At 40.7% G+C, this 19,334-nt stretch overlaps 1 protein-coding gene across 1 annotated transcript; it reads left to right on the top strand.

Annotated features, from left to right (window-relative positions):
• The first annotated feature begins 306 nt into the window (after nucleotides 1–306).
• Nucleotides 307–13,514, top strand: IL1R2 (interleukin 1 receptor type 2). The gene is given in 12 exon segments (XM_026048244.1): nucleotides 307–418; nucleotides 1,017–1,076; nucleotides 2,265–2,316; nucleotides 2,959–3,007; nucleotides 3,009–3,087; nucleotides 3,179–3,437; nucleotides 5,797–5,971; nucleotides 7,537–7,711; nucleotides 9,083–9,148; nucleotides 9,489–9,624; nucleotides 11,853–11,998; nucleotides 13,340–13,514. Coding segments are annotated over 12 exon segments (1,437 nt in total). The 3' UTR covers nucleotides 13,468–13,514.
• The last annotated feature ends 5,820 nt before the right edge of the window (nucleotides 13,515–19,334 follow it).

Genomic DNA, 19,334 nt, shown 5'->3' with positions numbered 1-19,334 from the left:
CTGAGGCTGTTATCAATTAAATAAATAGATCATGGTTTATGTTAGAGTTTTATTAATAAACAGTGTATGAAGGGTTTGCACATTGTAACTATGATAAATAGCTGTGTTGGCTTTATTAGTCATTATTTGGTCTATGACAGCACCACCACAAAGCTCTGCTTTCAGACTAGGACCCTGGTGCTCCAGATGTGGGCTGCTTAGCTGAGGTTTACCAACTTTGTGGGGCATTTTACTGAGATCTGCTAGCAGGGACTTGTGTGTTGGCAGGTCAATCAGACACCATGCATTTCTGTCATGGGCTGGAAGATGGAGATGCATGGCAACTGGACCCTGATAGATCAAGAAACTGCAAGAAGCACAGGAAATATTGGCTGGGTTTGGGCAAGACCCAGGAAAAACAATGCTTATGGTCCAGTTTGTACTGAAGTTCTCCACTCAGTAGCCCTGTCGTAGACAGACTGAGGTCAACATTACCACACTTCATAGCCCAATTCTTTATATTCAGTTATAAAGAGACCCTTAATGTAAATTGTGATAATGAGGTAGATGTTATGGAAGGGATGAGAAACTAACACATTTGTGGTTCACAAGTGATCTGAAAAATCACAAAAGAAGAAAATCCTGCCATATTGTCCATAAGAAAACTTACCTAAGACAACATATATAAAGACTGAAATTATTTAGATGGCAAATAATCTACAAGGTATTTTTTTGTTCCTCACAAGAACATTTTATATTAGATAGTCATGTGAAAATATGAGTGTATGAAAACTATAGTTCGTCACAAAAAGGGAAATGTAGTCATATATTTAGCAGTCATTTCCCCTTTTTTTGGGAAAGTCATATGCATTTTTTTTCTCTCTCTYGCTCTCCCTCTCTTTGTATCACTGTCGCTCTACGGAAGGAAAGAAAGGTGGGTCTAAAATGTCATTTGGTTCTGACACAAACCTGATTGGGCAACAAGAGACAAATTTCCGTTTTGTATGGAGTTAAACTCTATATAAACTCCTTCGCAGCAATTTTTGATCTTACCTCTTTTCAGGAGAAACCAATGCTCGAAGAACACAGACCCAAAGGTAAGTGGATCTGACGGAAATTTGGGAATGAAATCCATCCTTAAAGCCTCAAGTTGGGTAGGGGTTTGTGGAGACTGCTAGACACCAAACTGAAGGGACTTGAAAGCTCTGAACAACATAGCCAGGTGCTTTCATAGGGTAAACTATCTAAAGAAAAAGTGCTCCATTACAGGTTAGCATTTGAACCATGAGGCTTATTAACGTAGCAAGCAAAAGCATTGCCTTTGTGAGGAGAGGAGATGCTGCTCCATGCCAGTTCTCTGGGAACACTTGCAGTAGGGGGACAAAACCTGTTGTTGTGAAAAAGCGGATAGCTGTTGAGATGTTGACAGAGAGCTGTAGCTATGAAAGAGTAGATAGTATGAAACCGAGATAGCTGTTGGTTTTGTGTTATGGTAAAGAAGACAATAAGCTGGAAATAGTTTATTATAGTCAGACTGTTAAATGTCATCTAAATTTAGTCACTGGACTATGAAGAAATTATGACTAAATACACATTATAAATACAAGTGTTATGGACGTGCAGAAGATGCATATGACTATGTGTCAATGAACGCCTATGAGTGATTGTGGATGTATTCATGCTGGGAGAAAAAACATTTCTGCTTTTTGATACAGTTTGATATAGTGCTCTACTAATTTTCTAATTGTACTACAGGACAATCATGGTGTTAGGCCAATGTTCAAAGTATTTAATTTATATTTTTGAATATAACTTGCATTTGAATAACTTTGATACAACAAGTAGAAAGACCATATGTCATATGTCTGTGTTGCATAAGATCTATCGGTGTATCATGTGCTGATATGTATATAAATACTTTGTATATAGGGCATAAACTGATGCCCACATATAGCATGTTTTATGTATATTTGCATACTATACTCTCAGATGACATATGAACTCATGCTATGATGCGTTTACACTTGCTATATATTCAGTCTCTATTTGTTATACATTGTGTCCACAGGACTTACTCTCCTGAAATCAATGGAGTTACAGGAGTTGAAATCTTGTGGCAGAGCAGAAAGCATGCAGTGATGTATGCAGAGGCAGTCCTGTGCGTGCTAAGCCAATACTAATGATTGTTAACGCGTGATTGGCAGTGGATTAATTTTCTCCTTGCAACTCTGAGTCAGATTTTCTGACAAATTGCTCAGAGTTTTCCTTTTCTTTTACTTGCATAGCTGGTAGTAGCATCCACACTGAAAACTCCCCTGTGTACAAGCAGCAGGGTGGGTATGTATGCTAATGGAGGCAAAGCATTTTGTCCCAGGGGAAAATCGGAAAGGCTTTGCAAGTTTGGCTCTGGCTCTATGAGGAAATATGCCTGCAGCCTGAGCTATGCTAGCTTATCTACTTCAGGAGTGGGAAAGGTAAAGCAAAACAGCCTTTAGTGAGGGCTGTACGACCTTGAGAGAGACCTGAAGTGACTACACAGGGAGCTACAGTTTGTTCTGCTGCAACTTTGCTCCTGTGGTTACCCAAACCCRCTGTGCTGCAGCTAACTCAAATCTGATGGTCTGTATCTCAGTCAGATCTTCCTGCAAGTTAAGCAGAGCTGTGTTTTCCCTCTGTCAACTGTTGCACCAAAAAGCTGTGGGGACGGCAGCATCTTGTTGTATGTTGTTGGCATCTCCTGGAGTGAAAGGAATGTGACAGARCTGAGGCATCTGTGCCAAGCCAGATGCTCTGATCCCACAAGTCAGCCTGCATGAATTAGAGATGAAGAAGCCCTTCTGCTCACCAAGGGTGAACGAAAGCTCACCAGGTTCTGCAGTTAGGAAAAGCGCAGCTAATGTGTGAAAACTACTGCAATACACGAGTTAACGTAAGGTTATTTTAATTGTCTCTTATGTCTTAAAATAAACTTTGCTGCAGAATTCMAGATGCTTTCCCCCAGTGTTCTCCTCCCCATTTCCTCCGTGAAAAAAATGTGTGGGCTCTTTGTCCTGGTTTTCTCTGCTGTGGGTGCCTCCGCTTTCAGGATCCAGCAAGTGAAAAGCACAGGTAAGGATAGGTTCCATTTTTCTGACTCTATCTCCCTCCTTTTTAATGTGGAAGACTAATAGTAATATAAAAATGTCTCTGATTTATATAGAAAAATGCCCAGATCACACCGTGTATTTCAAACACTACTATGAACTGCATGGAGAACCTGTGGTTCTGAAATGTCCTTCCCCCAGATACAAACACTTGGATTTTTCTGCCTTGACCCTTAATATCACATGGTATAAAAATGATTCAAAAACCCTGATATTGGGAAGAGAGGAAGATCCAAGAATTTGGGCAAAAGGAGATGCACTCTGGTTTTTACCAGCAATGTTAGAAGACTCAGGAGTGTATACCTGCACCAGAAGGTAGGTAATAAAAAGAAAATCCAGTTTACTAACAAGATGAGTGTATCTGAAATGCATCCTTAGTCTGATTCTAAGATCCAATCATCTTGTATACAAGGTTATCTTGCAGCAGGTTAGAAAAGATAATTTCCTTACCAAATTTAGAAAAAATGCAGAAAGATTGAACTATTAAATGCATTGTATGCCCCCTAAATATGTAACCATCTATATATGTCTTGACCAAATATTACCATTCTGACTGCAATATCATGCAGTGGAAAGAGCATATATAGTATTTTGTTATGATTTGTTTAATAGTCAGTCAGGGTTACATCAAACAGATATACTGTAGACACAATTCTATAGAATGCAACCCTTACCTGACCATTTTAGAGAAGCAAACAGTATCATTCTCACTTTAGATTGCATTGTGAACCACATGCGAGGACATTGTGGCTTTAAAGTGTCTTGCTGCTTTCTTGCTCYTTTTCCCTGATCTTAATATTTCTTTCACTTTACATTTAAAATCAGAATAAACAGAATTCACTTGCTTTGATTTTGCTGGAAGATCTCACGAGACATGGTAACTAATGTATTTGCTAGAAAGGTACTTGTGATACTGCRGTAGGACAAAACATGACCCATGACTTTTCTGGACTTTCCTGGTCAGTTTTGAGGTTTTGCAGTCTGACTGCTTGCCCTACAGTTTCAAAGGAGGAACTAGAATCTGCAATCTGCATTTGTGGAGGACTGAGGAAGAAGGAAATAACAGTTGTTGTTAGGACCTGAACTTTGAAACCTCCTTAATTTGGAAGACTTCTTGTGTCCTTGTCCCCTGATAATTCTGCTTTGCATTTAGCCTTCCAGTACATGTCTGGGAACTGGCACCTTGTTCTTCTGGGATTTGTGGTATAGCAGTTATCTTCATATCTGGAACTGCCTATATAAMGCACTGTTTCCCTGCTGGCAGGTATATAACATTACTGAGATTTCTTAATAGTAGATGAAATGGACAGGTAAAACTCATGCTAATAAATTATGCTCTGCATAAAAGTTGGTCCTTCTGCATAGCTTAGCAGAGTATACAGTAGTGGGGCAGAAGAGAAGACATTGACAGCGAGGCTGGAATAATGAAAGGTTGGAAATCATTGTCCAAGAGCATGGAGTGGCTGCCTGGAACTTCAAAGGGTTAGTTTTTATTTTTTGAGTGTTCCACTTCCTCAACTACTCCCTTTTTTTCAACGCTGTTTAAAAAGAGAATAGAGAGCAACTTTGCAGGTTTCTGCTTCTGTTGAGCGAATATTTTGGATTTAAGAACCCAAATCGTACTTGATGACCCAACGGAGTGCTTCCATCACRGTGCGAGTCCATCTGCCAGCTGCATGGAGAAACTCTCCAGGGGATCTCATCATGGCACACATAGACCTCTACTTCAGGGGCCCTTGGCAGAAGTGAAATTCTGCAGTGCATGAATGTATTTCTCAGAGGCACGAAAAGGATAGGTTGGCCTTCCTAAATGATCTATGCTGATGTTGTTAGTGTAGCAATTAAACTGAAAGAAAAGGTTATTCCTTCTCAGGACTGGAAGTGATTGCTACCATGGGCCAGAAGGAAAAGCCGGTGTTAAACTTCCAAAGCAAGAATGTTGTCTTTTCTCTGGAAAACAAGATATACTCACAGAAATGTCTATTCGTTGTGCAATAATAACTGCAAATGCTTGTTAATATATATTTTAAGCTTTTATTTGTTCCTTACGTCCCAATCATCAGGATTTTTACAGTTAAGATTCCTTTGGAAGCAATGGACGGATGCTCAGAACACACCTGCTTCTACTTAGGAAGACATTTTGTTTTCCATCCTTGCAAAATTAAAATCATGACTTAGCCTCAGAGTATGCAGTAAACTTGAAGTACTAAAAAGAAAAAAAAAAAGAAACTCTGAAGCAAACATGTGTCATCAACATTGTTTAGATAGAGCTAAAATTGGTATCAGTACTTTTCCAGTATCTCTGCTGGTATTACCTCAGTCTTGGCCTCTTAGAAATAGCTAAGGAGAAAAATAAACCTATGAAGAAATGAATGACACAAAGCAGAGGCTTCAAATTTTGGGACAGGGGCAAGGCAAGGGCACTTCTCAGACCATGGGGTGGTCAGGATTCAGTCACATCAGCAGGAAAACACAGAGGCAAAGAGGAATACACAGGCCTGGGTCACATCAGCTCAATTACTCGACAGAAGGTTTCAGTAGCTACCAGTTTCAAATAAGCTTTATCTCCCTGCTCTCAGGGTTCAAACTCACTTGCTGTTGGTTTGAAGGGTGTAGCCTGAGTCCCCATTGCAATGCATGCTCCCTGTTGAAGGTCTCTGTGCTGTGTCTGCAGGAATGCCTCCTACTGTGCTGAGGTGTCCATCCACCTCACCGTCGTGGAGAAGACGGCTGCTCGCGAGATCGCCTATCTCCAAGTCCTCTTCACGTTCACTGCTGGAAATATCGTTTGCCCTGACCTCTGGGACTTGACAGAGAATAAGACAGACCTGGAGCTCAAGTGGTACAAGGTAGAATTTTTAATTTGTATTTTTCGTTTGTGCAAAACCTACCCTCATCCCTTTTGTAGAGTTAGATACATCTCTGCTTTCTATTTCTCTTGAACCCAAGGGTGTTAATGACATTTGGACAGTTTGGCATTATATTCTTGGATTTTTGGGAACAGAGCTGAGTTTAGGAGAGGTTCTCCAGGATAGACCAAGGAGGATATGGTGCCCGAGCTGTCTGAATTGCTCCATGTTATATGGTCTCAGTGAGTGCCAGTATTTTTAAAGCCAGATTACCCTGACTCAGATTTTGTCACTTCACATTAGGATCTTCTCCTTGGTAGTGAGTTTGGTAGGAACTTCTCTTTGGTAGTGAGTTTGGTAGGAACTTCTCCTTGGTAGTGCCCTTTAGAGCAGGACTGCCTGCTGTAAATGATGTCCCCTGTGTGAACTCCATTCAGACAACTTCATTACACAGCATTTGAAGGTACCGCAAACAGACTTATTACACAAACCTTAACCTGAACTAATGTGCTAGTCCAAGCCTATTTTTCAAGTAAACAGGTCTGGTTTTGCCTAAAAAGCCAAGTATCCTTTATATGATTGGCCGCAGCTGTCTAATCTTGTACTGGATAGCATGGGATTCTTATATTTTTTCATATCTTGGTTTTACTTTCATTTGCACACACACTATGACCATATTCTCTGCCTCTTGCAGCTATTTTTCTAAACATAGGTATAATACCTATGGATTTCTTCCAGCAGTGTCTTTGCTATGATTGATATCGTACTAATAAAGTTACTCTGTCTGGAGTTTCCTTCACAGCCAGGCTATAACTGATTTACCTAGGTCAAAGTTTCGCTCCACAACATAGTCCATGACATGACTGTCAGAAAGAACTACCCTGTCTTCATGGAGAAAGAATGTAACAGTTCCTAGCAAAGCTTCAACCCATGCATGTATGAACAGAGTGTTAGTGATGCAGAGCAGGACTTTATCACAGCTTTTAAGAGGGTGTAGGGAAAATAATAGCTTTCTGAAAAGCTGCACGATTACGCAAATGTATTTGTCTCGTAAGATTGCTCTCATGAGGACTTAGGAAAGGGCTTCTTATATCTTCTCATTCTTAAAATACTCATTTTTTTGAAAAGTTATGCTTGCACTTTATGTGTATTGAGATAGTAACATTTCATATGCTTCATACTTCATATGCTTCAACACTTCATATAGTGACTCAGAGCATTTTTAGAGATGGCCACACATTTGAAGACCTTGCTCTTTGTTGGGAAAATGGAGCTGCTCAGATTCCATGCTCATAAGCAAAAGCATGCTTATGAGAGACAAGAATAAGTGGTTACACTTGGAAGTGATACAGAGTGCAACGATCTTAGAATCATAGAATCATAGAATGCCGAAGGTTGGAAGGGACCTCAGAGGTCATCGAGTCCAACCCCCCTGCTCACGCAGGGTCACCTAGAGCACGTGGCACAGGGCTGCATCCAAGCGGGTTTTAAAGATCTCCAAAGAAGGAGACTTCTTCTAAGATTCACATCTATTTGAGATGTAATACTAATTGTTATTTCTCCAGGATGCACAGCCTTTGGAAGCCAGCAATGATAAATTCATAAGTCTGGAAGGTTCAACTTCTCTGATCATCACTTCAGTACTACCAACAGACGCTGGCTATTATACTTGCAAGATGCCGTTTCCATATGAAGGTGTAATGTATGAAATCACCAGGACAATTCAACTGCAGACTGTTGGTAAATATTCACCTTTCACAACATTATTGCGCTCTGGAAAATGTCTTGCTAGAGTGGCCCTTATTAGTGAAACTCAGGAGGACAACTCGTGTTCCATCTGTCAGTGCTGCTGAGTTAATTGCAAAAAAAAGTGGTATACCAGAGGAGCTTGTTGGTGGTGCTGATCTAGCAGAGTTTCCCACTGCACCAGCTTGGAGCAGCGCTTCGGCTACTACTGCACTTACCCTGGGATTTAGTGGCACATCTGCGAGAAGCAGAACTCAACATTGCAAGTGTCTGTGGCTGTTAAATTGAGTAACTTCTGTCATGGGTGGCGGTGGGAGGAAGCACTGAAATGTCTTCAAAGGACTTAGGAGACAAAACACTGAATATGCTTGGTGGGGATGGGGGAAAGACACTGTTTCACAAACCAGTAAAACGAGCTTGCCTTGCTGGCTGAACACAGTGCTAGTGTGCAGCTCGGCCGCCAGAGGACAGGAGTGCCACATCCAGCCTGGCCGCACACTCGGACGATGCGCAGCACAGAGCCCGCGAAGACCGGAGCTCTGCGCCCGTCTTCGTCCTCTTGGCATCACAGGGTGGGCCAAACCCGCCCGACCTGTCCTCCTTTGCAGTTACTGCCATTCTGCCCCACTATGATGCAATTTAACTGCTCAGAGATTGTAGATTTCTTACAGTAACCTCTCCAAGTACTCCCAGCTACGTAGAATACCTTTCAGAAGCAAAGAGAAATCTTCAGGATCTGCTTTTAAATTGCAATATTCTGCTACCCAGCAAGTGCCAGTGCAGAGCCTTGTGCCTCCAAGCACAAATTGCAAGTACAGAKATAGGGCTCAGCGAGGGGACAGAGCTGTGATTGCTGCTTTCTGTGGCTATTTACTGACACATACTAGTGAAAATAGTGTTTGAAGTCAGTGTTGAAGTTCTAGTCTTGAAGGTTTAATTTTTTACTGTCATGTACACATCCATTCTCTGYTTATGCTTTTGGCCTCCTCACCTTTACATGTATGAGAATGGGTGTGCAAGATCTCCATACTTACCGCTCTTGAGGAGGACTGTGTTTTGTACCTACTGTTTCCATTACTTCCAAAAACCCCTCACTCATCTGCCATAAATTCTTCATGGTGTAGGATATGACCATTGCTTTTGGGATCAAGAAGGGAGCTTGATCCTATCTCACTATTTCCACAAACACATATGTCTAGACTTAAAGCTGGATTTTTTTTTTCTCTCTGACAGTGGGTATAATCAAATGTTTAATTGGGAAATGAAAGATGCTGAGCAATGTGCCATATTTCTATTTATAGTTCTGGGAGGATGGCCAAATTTTCTGTTGGGCTAGCACTGACTCTGTTCTCTCTATCTGTYCAGAACAAGAAAAGAGAATTACCCCAGTAATTGTGTATCCAACCCAAAGGACTACATCAGCTGCTCTTGGTAAGACTCAATGTTACTCCTGGAAATATCTAATCAGAGAAAAATTGGAGCAGGTCCTCTCAGAGTGTAATTAGTTGGTATAAATTGTTATAGCTCTGTTTATCTCAATTACGTCAGCTGAGGGTCTGTGCTGCTGCTGCTGGATGTTATCGTCCATGTAGAAGAAATTAAAACAAAATTCTTGGACGTTTTAGCAATGATCAAAACCAATCAAGGATTAAATTCAGATTTGAATGTGTTAGCAACCCGGTTTCCTACTGGAGATGTTGGTTTTGACCAAAAGAAAGAATATTTCGTAATATATCTCTGAATATTCTTTTCATCTTATTTATTGCCAYAGGCTCCAGGCTGACTCTCCCATGCAAAGTGTTTGTTGGACTGAGCAGCCCTGCCTACACTGAGGTGGAATGGCTCGCAAATGACACCTTCGTTKATGTGGCCTCTGAGCAAAGCGGCATTGCAGTCGGGGAGCGACAGTAAGTGAGGCTGAAAGAGCTTTGTTATTGTGGTGGTTTTAACTCGAAATGGGAAATGAACAGTTCTGAGGTAAATGTGAGCTCTGGAAAACAAACAGGCAAGCCAAAAAGCCTCAGGAGGAGTGAAATCAAGTCTTTACCTGTGGATTTTGTTCCTGTTATGCAGCCACAAGGCAAATGGGACATCCTAGCAGTTTACCCTTGACTTCTTGCAGTTTCATGGGCAGCTGAGCTCATATAAGAGTTGATTGCAGCAGAAAGCAACCGTTTTCCCCAGTCCTTCTCTTATTTCTCCCCTTGCCATGTTATAGGGAAGCTGCAACATCCATTCCTTTGCACCAATGCTCACATTCCTGACATATTTCACTGAGCTTAGTGACCACACTAAGACACAAGAAAACAATCCATTGTTGTTTTTATTATTATTATTATTATTATTATTATTATTATTATTATTATTATTATTATTATTATTATTTTTTCCCCTTAGGGTTGTTCTTTTCTGAGTTAGTGAGCTACCCTGACTTACAGAGGCCCAGTGACTGCCAGAGCTGGCACAAGAGGAGCATCAAAGTGGGATGCTAGAGGGAGGGGGAAGAGGAAGATCCCACATCCTGTTGCACGTATCCGTTATCTCTGCAGAGGCAGTCTGAGTTGCTTCACAACTGCATGCCTCCAGGCTTTAGTGCTAGCAGGATGAAGATCTGCTTTTTGTACCTGTCACCTGAGCAGCATTAGCTCATTTTGTGCATACTGTTGGGTTTGAGGTTGTCCACCAAGCCTGGTACCTCCTCAGGGTCACTTCGGCTCTGCCTGCACTGACAGGCAAACACAGAAAAGCTTCTGGGCTATGGAACATCCTTGCCCACAGTGCTAATGGCTGCACTGGTTCCTCTCCAGCTAGTACCTTCTCAAACAGATCATCTGTGCTATGGACTAGGATTTAACGTGGCTCAGGGGCTGTTCCCAACAGGGCTTTGGGATGTGTCAATCCTATTCTGAGGGATGAGAATTTTTAGCAGTTATGGATCTAGAGTGCTTTTGGCCATTTGACCTCAATGCCAGAAAACAACCTAGCCATGTTTGATTTATTGCATAGTCGTAGCCAGAGGTGACATATTAAATAAATGGTGAGCCTGAGCCCTTGTATGTTTTGATACTCCCTATAGCTTGACTGAGACCATTCATGTATAATGTTGCATGTGTGGATAAGTGGGAGAGCCTTAAACCCATGCTTAGGAGCTCTAAAGAACACTGTGGAATAGCTATAGTCTCCGCAGGCTTTAGAAGAGCGTAGTGCATGTAGTTATTTACTTAGATGAGTCGAGTACTGTGCAATTGCACCACAAAAAGGACCACTCTAGACTGTAGTCAGGTGGAGCCCATGTTGTATGAACCACCCCTTTTCTGGTGGGAGGCCTCAGACTGGCATGAAGGTGAAACACATTGACTGTCCCTACATTGAAAACAAACTGCAGAAATCTCTGGCAAAGGACTGCCTGCTGTGTTGCTGCCTTCTTGTGGAACAACACTGGGATGAGTCCTCAAGGAAATCCATTGCTACAGCACATAGCAGGCTTATGAACAAGTCATTAAACAGCAGCAATCTTAAAAACATATTGAGAGACAATGTTTGACTGTGACTAGAAAACCACTGTAAAACAATTGAGCTGGTGATACAATCAGGTTAAAATAAAATAAATATTAAAATAAAATAGAAGCTGGAAACCTTTTAGACATCTTTTTGGGCACATACTATAGAGGAATGATGGTTCAGCTTCCTAACAGAGCATTTGCAAGGTTATCTTCTCCACAGGTTTTCTTCTTGTAAGAGATGTAAGAAATGAACATAGTAAGAAATGAGTAGGTTTAGATGGAAGGAATTAGGTCCCTCTTTCCTTGCTGTATAGAGAACTCAAAGATACACAAAATCCTGTTTGCTTTTCTCCACTCCCTTTTCTTTATTTTGGCAGGACATATCTAGCTCTTACTTTCYTGGAAGATTCAATTAGTGCAGAAGGGATATTGCGTACTGAAATTCAAGTTGTCGGCAAAGCTGTCATAGAAGACAGAGGTGTCTTCTAATGCAGCAGGGTTGATTCAGAAGTGAGCAAATGTCCAATGCATCTTCCTGCTGTAAGAATGAACACTGTTAGAATGAACATATCAAAAAGGGGAAAGTAGGTTTATAACAAGAATTGATTTTTTTATTTTTCTTTCTCTTTCAGAGAGACCACAGAAAATGGTGAAAACTTCATTGAAGTGCCATTGATTTTTAATTCTGTCAGGGAAGTGGACTTTTACACAGACTTCAAGTGCCTGGCCCGGAACATATATGGATACCAAGTACTACCAACAAGGGTCAAGCAGGAAGGTAATTAGTTTGATACCATATTTGAGAAACAAACCTACCATAATGCRTTTCATTAATACTAAATTATCATCCATGTCCTCTATACTGTCAGAAGTATAACTGGGTGAATTACTGCCTGAGAAAACTGGTTGCTGTAGACTCAACCTTGCATTGTATATTAGAACAGCCTGTGCACAAAAGAAGCTTTCTCTAGACCCCTTATTGACATTTTTCACAGGCATCAGTATATGTGGTGCTAGATATGTTCATTGAATAGGGGTAAAATTTAAATGCACTGTGTGAATGGAGTTAGGGGAAAACTCCAATTGAATGCAAAAATACCAGATATCCCCCAGGGCCTCAACAAGTTTGGCAGGAAAAAAAAAAGACTATAGCAGAATAAAGATCAGGATTTTATTTCTCCACAGACTGATGCCAAACAAGTGTAAATTATGATGAGTGTTGTTATTTTTGCTCATTGGGAAAATATTAGTATTGGGAAAAGAAGCCCTAAGCTCAGTGCAATTAATATTACAATATGAAAAAAAAAACATTGGCCAAGAACCAGTTGTAAAAATAACGTGAAGCAATGCTAATTGCTTCTTTGCATGATGTTGATGAATCACTAGGGCTTGCTCATACCATGTTAGAAAGGCACATGAACATTTGCAGTCTTCATTATGAGTTGTAACTCATGACTCACCAAAGCATCCCATAATGAGAGATTTTTACTCATTTAATTAGCTGATATGCTACTCACATCTTCCATGAGCTTCAGAGGTATTACTGTGCAGGCGGCAATTCGTGAACCAGTACAGACTGGTAAAATCCAAAATGGTGTGAATTAACACTGGTCTTGGAAACCAGATATATTTTAGAAGGAAGATCACAGTTTTTTTCTTGTTCGTTAGTGATCACTGATTAGGTTTTCTCGTACAAGAAAACTGCATGCAGAGCTTCAGAGTGGACTAGTTGTTACACACTCCCTCTCCACTTGGAGAGACGAGGGACACTCAAGTGAAGTTTTGATTTCCTGCTTGAAGTGCTTCTGCTTCAGCCAAATTAAGACAGAGACCACATAGTTATTCTACACAGGGCTTGGGAAGAGCCATGTGTATGCAAAAAGACCAAATTTTAAATTCTCGCCTCCTATTGTTTTCCAGTGTCTCCTCCCCATCTTGAGAACCCCATTTCCCAAAGCGCTGAATCAATAGGTTTGTTCCTTTCACAGATGATCAGCCCTGTTGAAAGGTTAAACTGCAGACATCCTTTCTATTGTGGTTTCTCCTCCTGCTCCTTGTACTTAGACAGTTATATTCCTGGGAGGTTTTATGAAAGGATTTCTTTTCTTTACTTTTCCAGCTGTCGGCGTGTCYTGGTACATTGCAATGATTCCCGTCGCATTGGCCTGTGTGATCGTGGCGGGAATATACTTACACAAATGCTGGAAGCAGAGGGCTGATACAGGATACACGATAGCGAAGGTTTAAACTCTGCTGTGTTCTCCAGCCACCAACAGAAAATGTTTTGTTCTGGATATCCTTCATGTAAGGCACAGAGGGAGATTCCAGACCTGCGCTTTCCCAGTGGGTACATCAGCTTGTTTTCCTCTTCTATGAGTGTTCCACAATCGGACTACGTTATAAATATAAATTTGTATAAAATACTGCATAGATTCAGGAAACCTCCTTCTATTGTTTTGTAACKAGAGTGCAATTTCTATTATTTTGGAGCAATTAGAATCCCAGATTTGTGTCCTGATTACATGAAATGTAGGGAAAAGGAGGTACTCTCACCCTTTCTACTTCCGCTACTCTTATCATTTAAAAAAAAAAGGAAAACAAATATCCTAAAATCTAAACAAAGGCTTGTAGGACTATTCCACACTAGAAGGAAAAAATTCTTACGCACCCAGTCTCACTTTGCTTTTTATCAGTCTATAAAAGAACCATTTTTTCCCACTTCTTGGAGTGAAATACAGCTGTAGTGGCAACTGTAAGATGGAAAACTTTTCCACACAGTCTTTTTTCTTTACCATTTGGATTACTTTTTGCTGAAGTGTTTTATTTCAGACTATCCTGCCCCCAGACATAACTTCCTCAACATAATGGCTATACATTCGCTACTTAAGATCTGTTTAATCTTCAGACCTCTCATAGTTAGAGATTAATGATTTCCTTTGCCTTAAAAAGAATTTGGAGKATATTTTATTATTTTGAGAATCATTTGACTAATGCCAGCTTTTATTCTTGGAAGTAGTTTGACAGATTACTGTCAATGATGTGCAATCTTGCCCTTCTCTGGTTCTGATTCTTTTACTATTGACCGGATTCTCCTCTCTGATATGAATATAAAATTGGGGAATGGATTCCCATAAAGAACAAATGTGCATGAGTTCAAAACTGGGACAGCTTCAAGAATCATGTATCTTTTACCTTGAAGTATGCAGATTGAAGACTCATGATGGCATTACCTAGTTAGGTTAATCTAACTAGATTCCACTCTCGATGCAGATCAAGAGGGAATAATAAATAATAGGTAGCCATTGGTGATAACCAAACAAGACCATAGGAAATATTGTTGCCAAGTGCAGGATGTTGAAGATGAAAAGAAATACACGTTTTATGGGCAGATAGAAAAAGGTGACAACAAATGTGGAAAAAGGCTAAGTCACTTTGAATATCTGTTCTTTCTAGAAAGAAAAGCTATAGGGAAACTGTTGTTGGAAAGAACATAAAAAAATCAAGAAGAAGTTCTAGGTACATCAGAAATGCTCATTTTTATCAGCAATTGCTAGTCTCCAGTGAGAGAACAAATTAGGTGTGTTAATAAGTATTACACTTCAAAAAGTGATTTGTTCTTTCTGCTCATCTGTATCCTCATCTGGCTATATGAGCAGGATTGTAGTTACTTAGCAGTAGAACAGAAATAGAACTTTTGGTGCATGCAATAAYTGTACCATAAAAAGGTTAAATACCTCAGATCCTCCTTCAATCCAGAGGAAGGGGAAAGAAATGTGAATGTGAGATAAAAAATCAAGCATGCGGAGAGCTGATGTTACATGCTCAGGGTTTTATTAGACAAAGTGGGAATGTAAAGAAACAGAAGTTTATCTTTTAAAGAAGCATGTGATATTTGCTTCTCTGACTACTAGTGTACTAACATGCTAAAGGCTTCCATGTTAGGTAGACTTTTTCAAGTCAATGAAATGATGTAAATGTTTTACATTGAACTGTATTGTTATGAACAGATGTATTATAATCTGTACTGTCCTTGAGAACGTTTCATGAAAAATTAAAAAAATAATAATAAAACACGTTGACATGCTGGTTGGGTGGGAAGGAAGCTGCAAAGTAGCTGGTGGGGTTTGCAGGCACCCAAAGTGGTGTGTTGCTCCCCTACCAGCCCCGAGCTGCACAGATTCACCTATGTCACAGGGTAAGGCATCGCTCTGCCAACGATCTCCATCCCTCGACCACTTCAATCCTCACAGCTGTGCCCATCGACACCAAAGGCAGACCAAGGCCTGGTGAGCTGAAGGACCTGGCCCTTTGGGGCCCACCATGATTACCACGCTCAAAGTTGTCCTTGCTCTGAGGTCCCTTGAGGCATTTGGCTAACTGCAGGCAGGCAGAATTGGGTAATCTCTGTCTCTCCAGCTACTAGATGTATTGGCTCCCCTGGAGCCTGTGGCTGGAAACTTAGACTAACATGGGCAGTTTTTGTTGTAGAAATAGGAATCTAACACGAGCTCCCCAAAGTGGTGTGTGTGTGTGTCACTCTTATTCATCTACCAAGCATCMTTTTTTTGTCTCCTTTTTTTTCAATCAAAGTTATGGTATGCTGGTAGTCATCATAGGCATGACCTTTGGGTAGGGCCATCCCTGCAAATTCAGAGATACTGCTTTGAGAGGAAAATGGCTTGAATCACATTGCAAATTCCAGTTTTTAATCACTTATTTTTATCAGTTTCTTACTGGACTTTCAAMGCATTACACTATCAGTGAGTGCCATCTCACATCAAGACATAATGTTTGTTTAGAGGAAAAATTAACAATCTTTCTGGTAAAGATAACCAGGGCACCTTATTCATTAAATATTGTGTACATTTATAGCACTTGGTGAGCAGAACTCATCTGTCTGCAACAACTTAAAAGAACCTTTTTCAGATGGAAACACACTAGGGTCCCGTGGTCTTGGCATCTCCAAGCCAGTGACAGCTTCTGTAGAAATAGTTTTTTTAAAGGAAAACTGAGCTCAGGTGCCATCATTTTCTTCTTCTGCTCAGCACATGTGATCTGGATGTCAGTTTCGCAGCCAAAGAGAGTGTTTGACAAAGGTAGCATCTGAAACAGAGAAAATCTATAATTTGAAGAGCAGCAGCAAACTGCATGTGTTRGTTCCCAAACAAAATCCTTGCACAAATGTCAGAGTAATAGAAATAAGAACCAAATCTGTGCACAGAACTTGTCTTGGTAGATCAAGATAGAGAGAAACTTACAAATTTTATATTTTCTTTGCTGAGAAGGTGGAAGGGAGAAGGCACAAGAAAAAGTGAAATGCCAGGAAAGGMACTTTAAACATGAGAACAGCTGGTGAAAGTCTTTGATGATTATTCTGACTCAAGTCTGCAAAACAAGAATCACAGGGGAGTAGAACAAAACAAGGAATTGGTTTTTGAATTGAAAATCACAGTCCAACCATGACCTTGGAGCTGCTAAAGATAACCAAGTGTGGGGTGCCTCTCGCCTCACCTTTGACCACTGGAAAGGAATGCAGCAGACACCATCTAGCCATTTATGCTTCCTCTTCACTGAACAGTTATCTCTGGTGTCTAAAGTAAAAGGAATGAGTTACCCTCTAGAAGTGTCTTTTTCAGAAAGCCTCTCAAGCTCAAAAGCTCAACTACTGTTTTACAGGCCAAGTTAGTAGAACCACGCTTGGTTCCAGTCAAGATTGTTCATGGAACATGCAATTGTAGTTTTTCAGAGAAATTTAACTCCAGAGACATCCTTTCACATAAGAAAGGCTGCTGAGTTACCTTGGTAATGGTTTTCATCCGGGCAGCTCCCCGTGCTGAGCAAGGCCACAGGCCCACGCTAAGAGAAAATATTGCAAAAGGTTGTAAATCTGGCATCTAGGTATGCTTGTGGACCACAGTGTACAAGACATGCTGAAAATGTCTGGTCCATGTCTTGAAAACATTTTTGTGGCTGTAGAAAAAGGTCCACGGCATTGGAGAAATGCCACAGCTATTGCAGGAAGGAAACAAAGAGCTGCATTGTGCATGAGTGAGCCTGAAGCAGAGAGTCCCCCCAGGAGCAGGAGGAAGTCTGCTGTGTGACTGTGCTGGTGCCAAGGTCTCCGGGTGCAAGCACACTGCAAACGGCACTGCCAGCCCTTCCACAGCCTCCAGCCAGCTCCGGTCCAGCTGGAGCCAGCGCCTGGTGCTGCTAGCAGCACTAGTAGACCAGAAGAATGTTGTTACTTAGTAGTATGCCATAAAAGCAGGCTGCTGCCAATGGAAAAAGAGAGTGTTCATAAGAATGCCACTAAAAAAAAAAAAAAAAAGGCTATATTTTGGCATACAAAGTAGTCATATTTACAGGAATTTCCATATCACAGTCATATCTGTAGCACTGTAGGAGGGCAGTGGAAATATACCTTCCAGCACAGTAAACACTTCAAGCTCAGTCTCCCTTGGGTCCTCTGCATTCAAGAATAAATCTCTCTTTCTTGCTGCTTGCCATTCATTATTTTAGGACAGGTCTGTTTTTCCTCCTGTGGTAGTGTCAGCTCTCTATTTGGCCTGTGTGGTCCAAATGGTTAAWTGGGAAGGATAATACTGGACAGCATGGGTTTAGTTTATACATTTGCCTTCAGTTTTGGTGAAGAAGGTTTTGTTTTAATCCAGGACCTTAAAATTACAAATGACTTGATACAAAGAAGAGTGTATGTTCATTAAAATGGATGAAACAGATATTTTAAGTGTCTCATCTTAAGAAATGAAAGAAAATAAGGTTTAATGTGATTATACCAAATGAAACATGGTCTCTCTCTCTTTCTCTCTCCTAACTTGTTGTCCATCAAGAATTCAGTCTCTCTGTAGGTTAAACAGCAGGTTGCATACCTTACATTATATACTGTCTGGGTGAAACATTACCTTTATAGCCAGTATCTTATTTGCACTCTTTCAAAGGGTCTGGACAGATGCAATCTTTGAGCTTTATGTATCTAAGTTTCACAAAAATGCAAGTTAAAGTGTACTTTGATTTCTCTGCAAGCAATGCAGCATTTCTGTCTTGCAAAGCTTGCACAGTACTTTTCATTTAAAGCTTTATTGGTTCTGTTTTGCCTTGGTCCTAGCAGATTTTCTTCTTCTTAGCTGTGGGATAAATGAATCATCCTGTTTGCTTACTTTGGCTCCCAAATATGCTTCGTCATAAGTGCTAGTTAGGCCAGACTATGCCTGGAAATAGTTGATATTGTATTTGTTTACTTACAAAAAAAAAAGAGAGAGGGAAAGAAACTTCGGTGACTTGTGGCTTTCAAGCTGGAGATACAGCTGAACTCATAGCTAATTAAGGGGTATCATTGCATGTGTCTGTATGTGACTACTACTCTTTTCCTTTCTGACTTACCATGGCTGGTCTCAAGCTAACTTGAGCACTGAGCAATGAGAAAACTATGGTGCTTTATCAGCTCTTGCTTCGGACACACTTGAGATGTTGGAGACTACAACCTCTGTCCTGGTAGTAGAGAGAAGCTGTTAATGAGCTGAGTGCAGAGACAGKCACCCTGCCTTTAATCACAGGATGATGGACTGTTTACCTGCCAAGTTTAAGCCAGTAGAAGACCTGAGGAAGCATAGTGGAGAAACTGCAGACAATCCCATCTCCACCTAAAAATCTCATCACTTCATGTTAGAAAAAATATATGTTTTTTTTTCTCTTCTCCACAGTAATTACTGAAAATAGGACAAGAGGAAATGGCCTCAAGTTGCACCAGGAGAGGTTAGATATTAGGAAAAATTTCTGCATGGAAAGAGTAGTACTGCATTCAAGCATTGCAACAGGCTGCTCAGGGAAGTGGTAGAATCAGCATTCCTATCCATGTTCAAGAAACATGTAGATGAGGCACTTAAGGACATGGTTTAGCAGGCATGGTGGTGATGGGTTTATGGYTGGATTTGATGATCTTGAAGGTCTTTTCMAACCATAATWATTCTATGATTCTATATGAATAAAATGCCATTTGGGAAATATGAATATAACAAAGTTTATTTTGTCATAAATATTACTGGAGGAACAGGGGTTCCCTAAGGAAGAGGTGAGATGAGGTGCTGTGAGGACACTTG

Source organism: Nothoprocta perdicaria, unplaced genomic scaffold (assembly GCF_003342845.1).
Source record: "Nothoprocta perdicaria isolate Ctin4 unplaced genomic scaffold, notPer1 scaffold_521, whole genome shotgun sequence".
NCBI classification, from domain to species: domain Eukaryota; kingdom Metazoa; phylum Chordata; class Aves; order Tinamiformes; family Tinamidae; genus Nothoprocta; species Nothoprocta perdicaria.
This window is presented reverse-complemented; position numbering and strand designations above follow the sequence as displayed.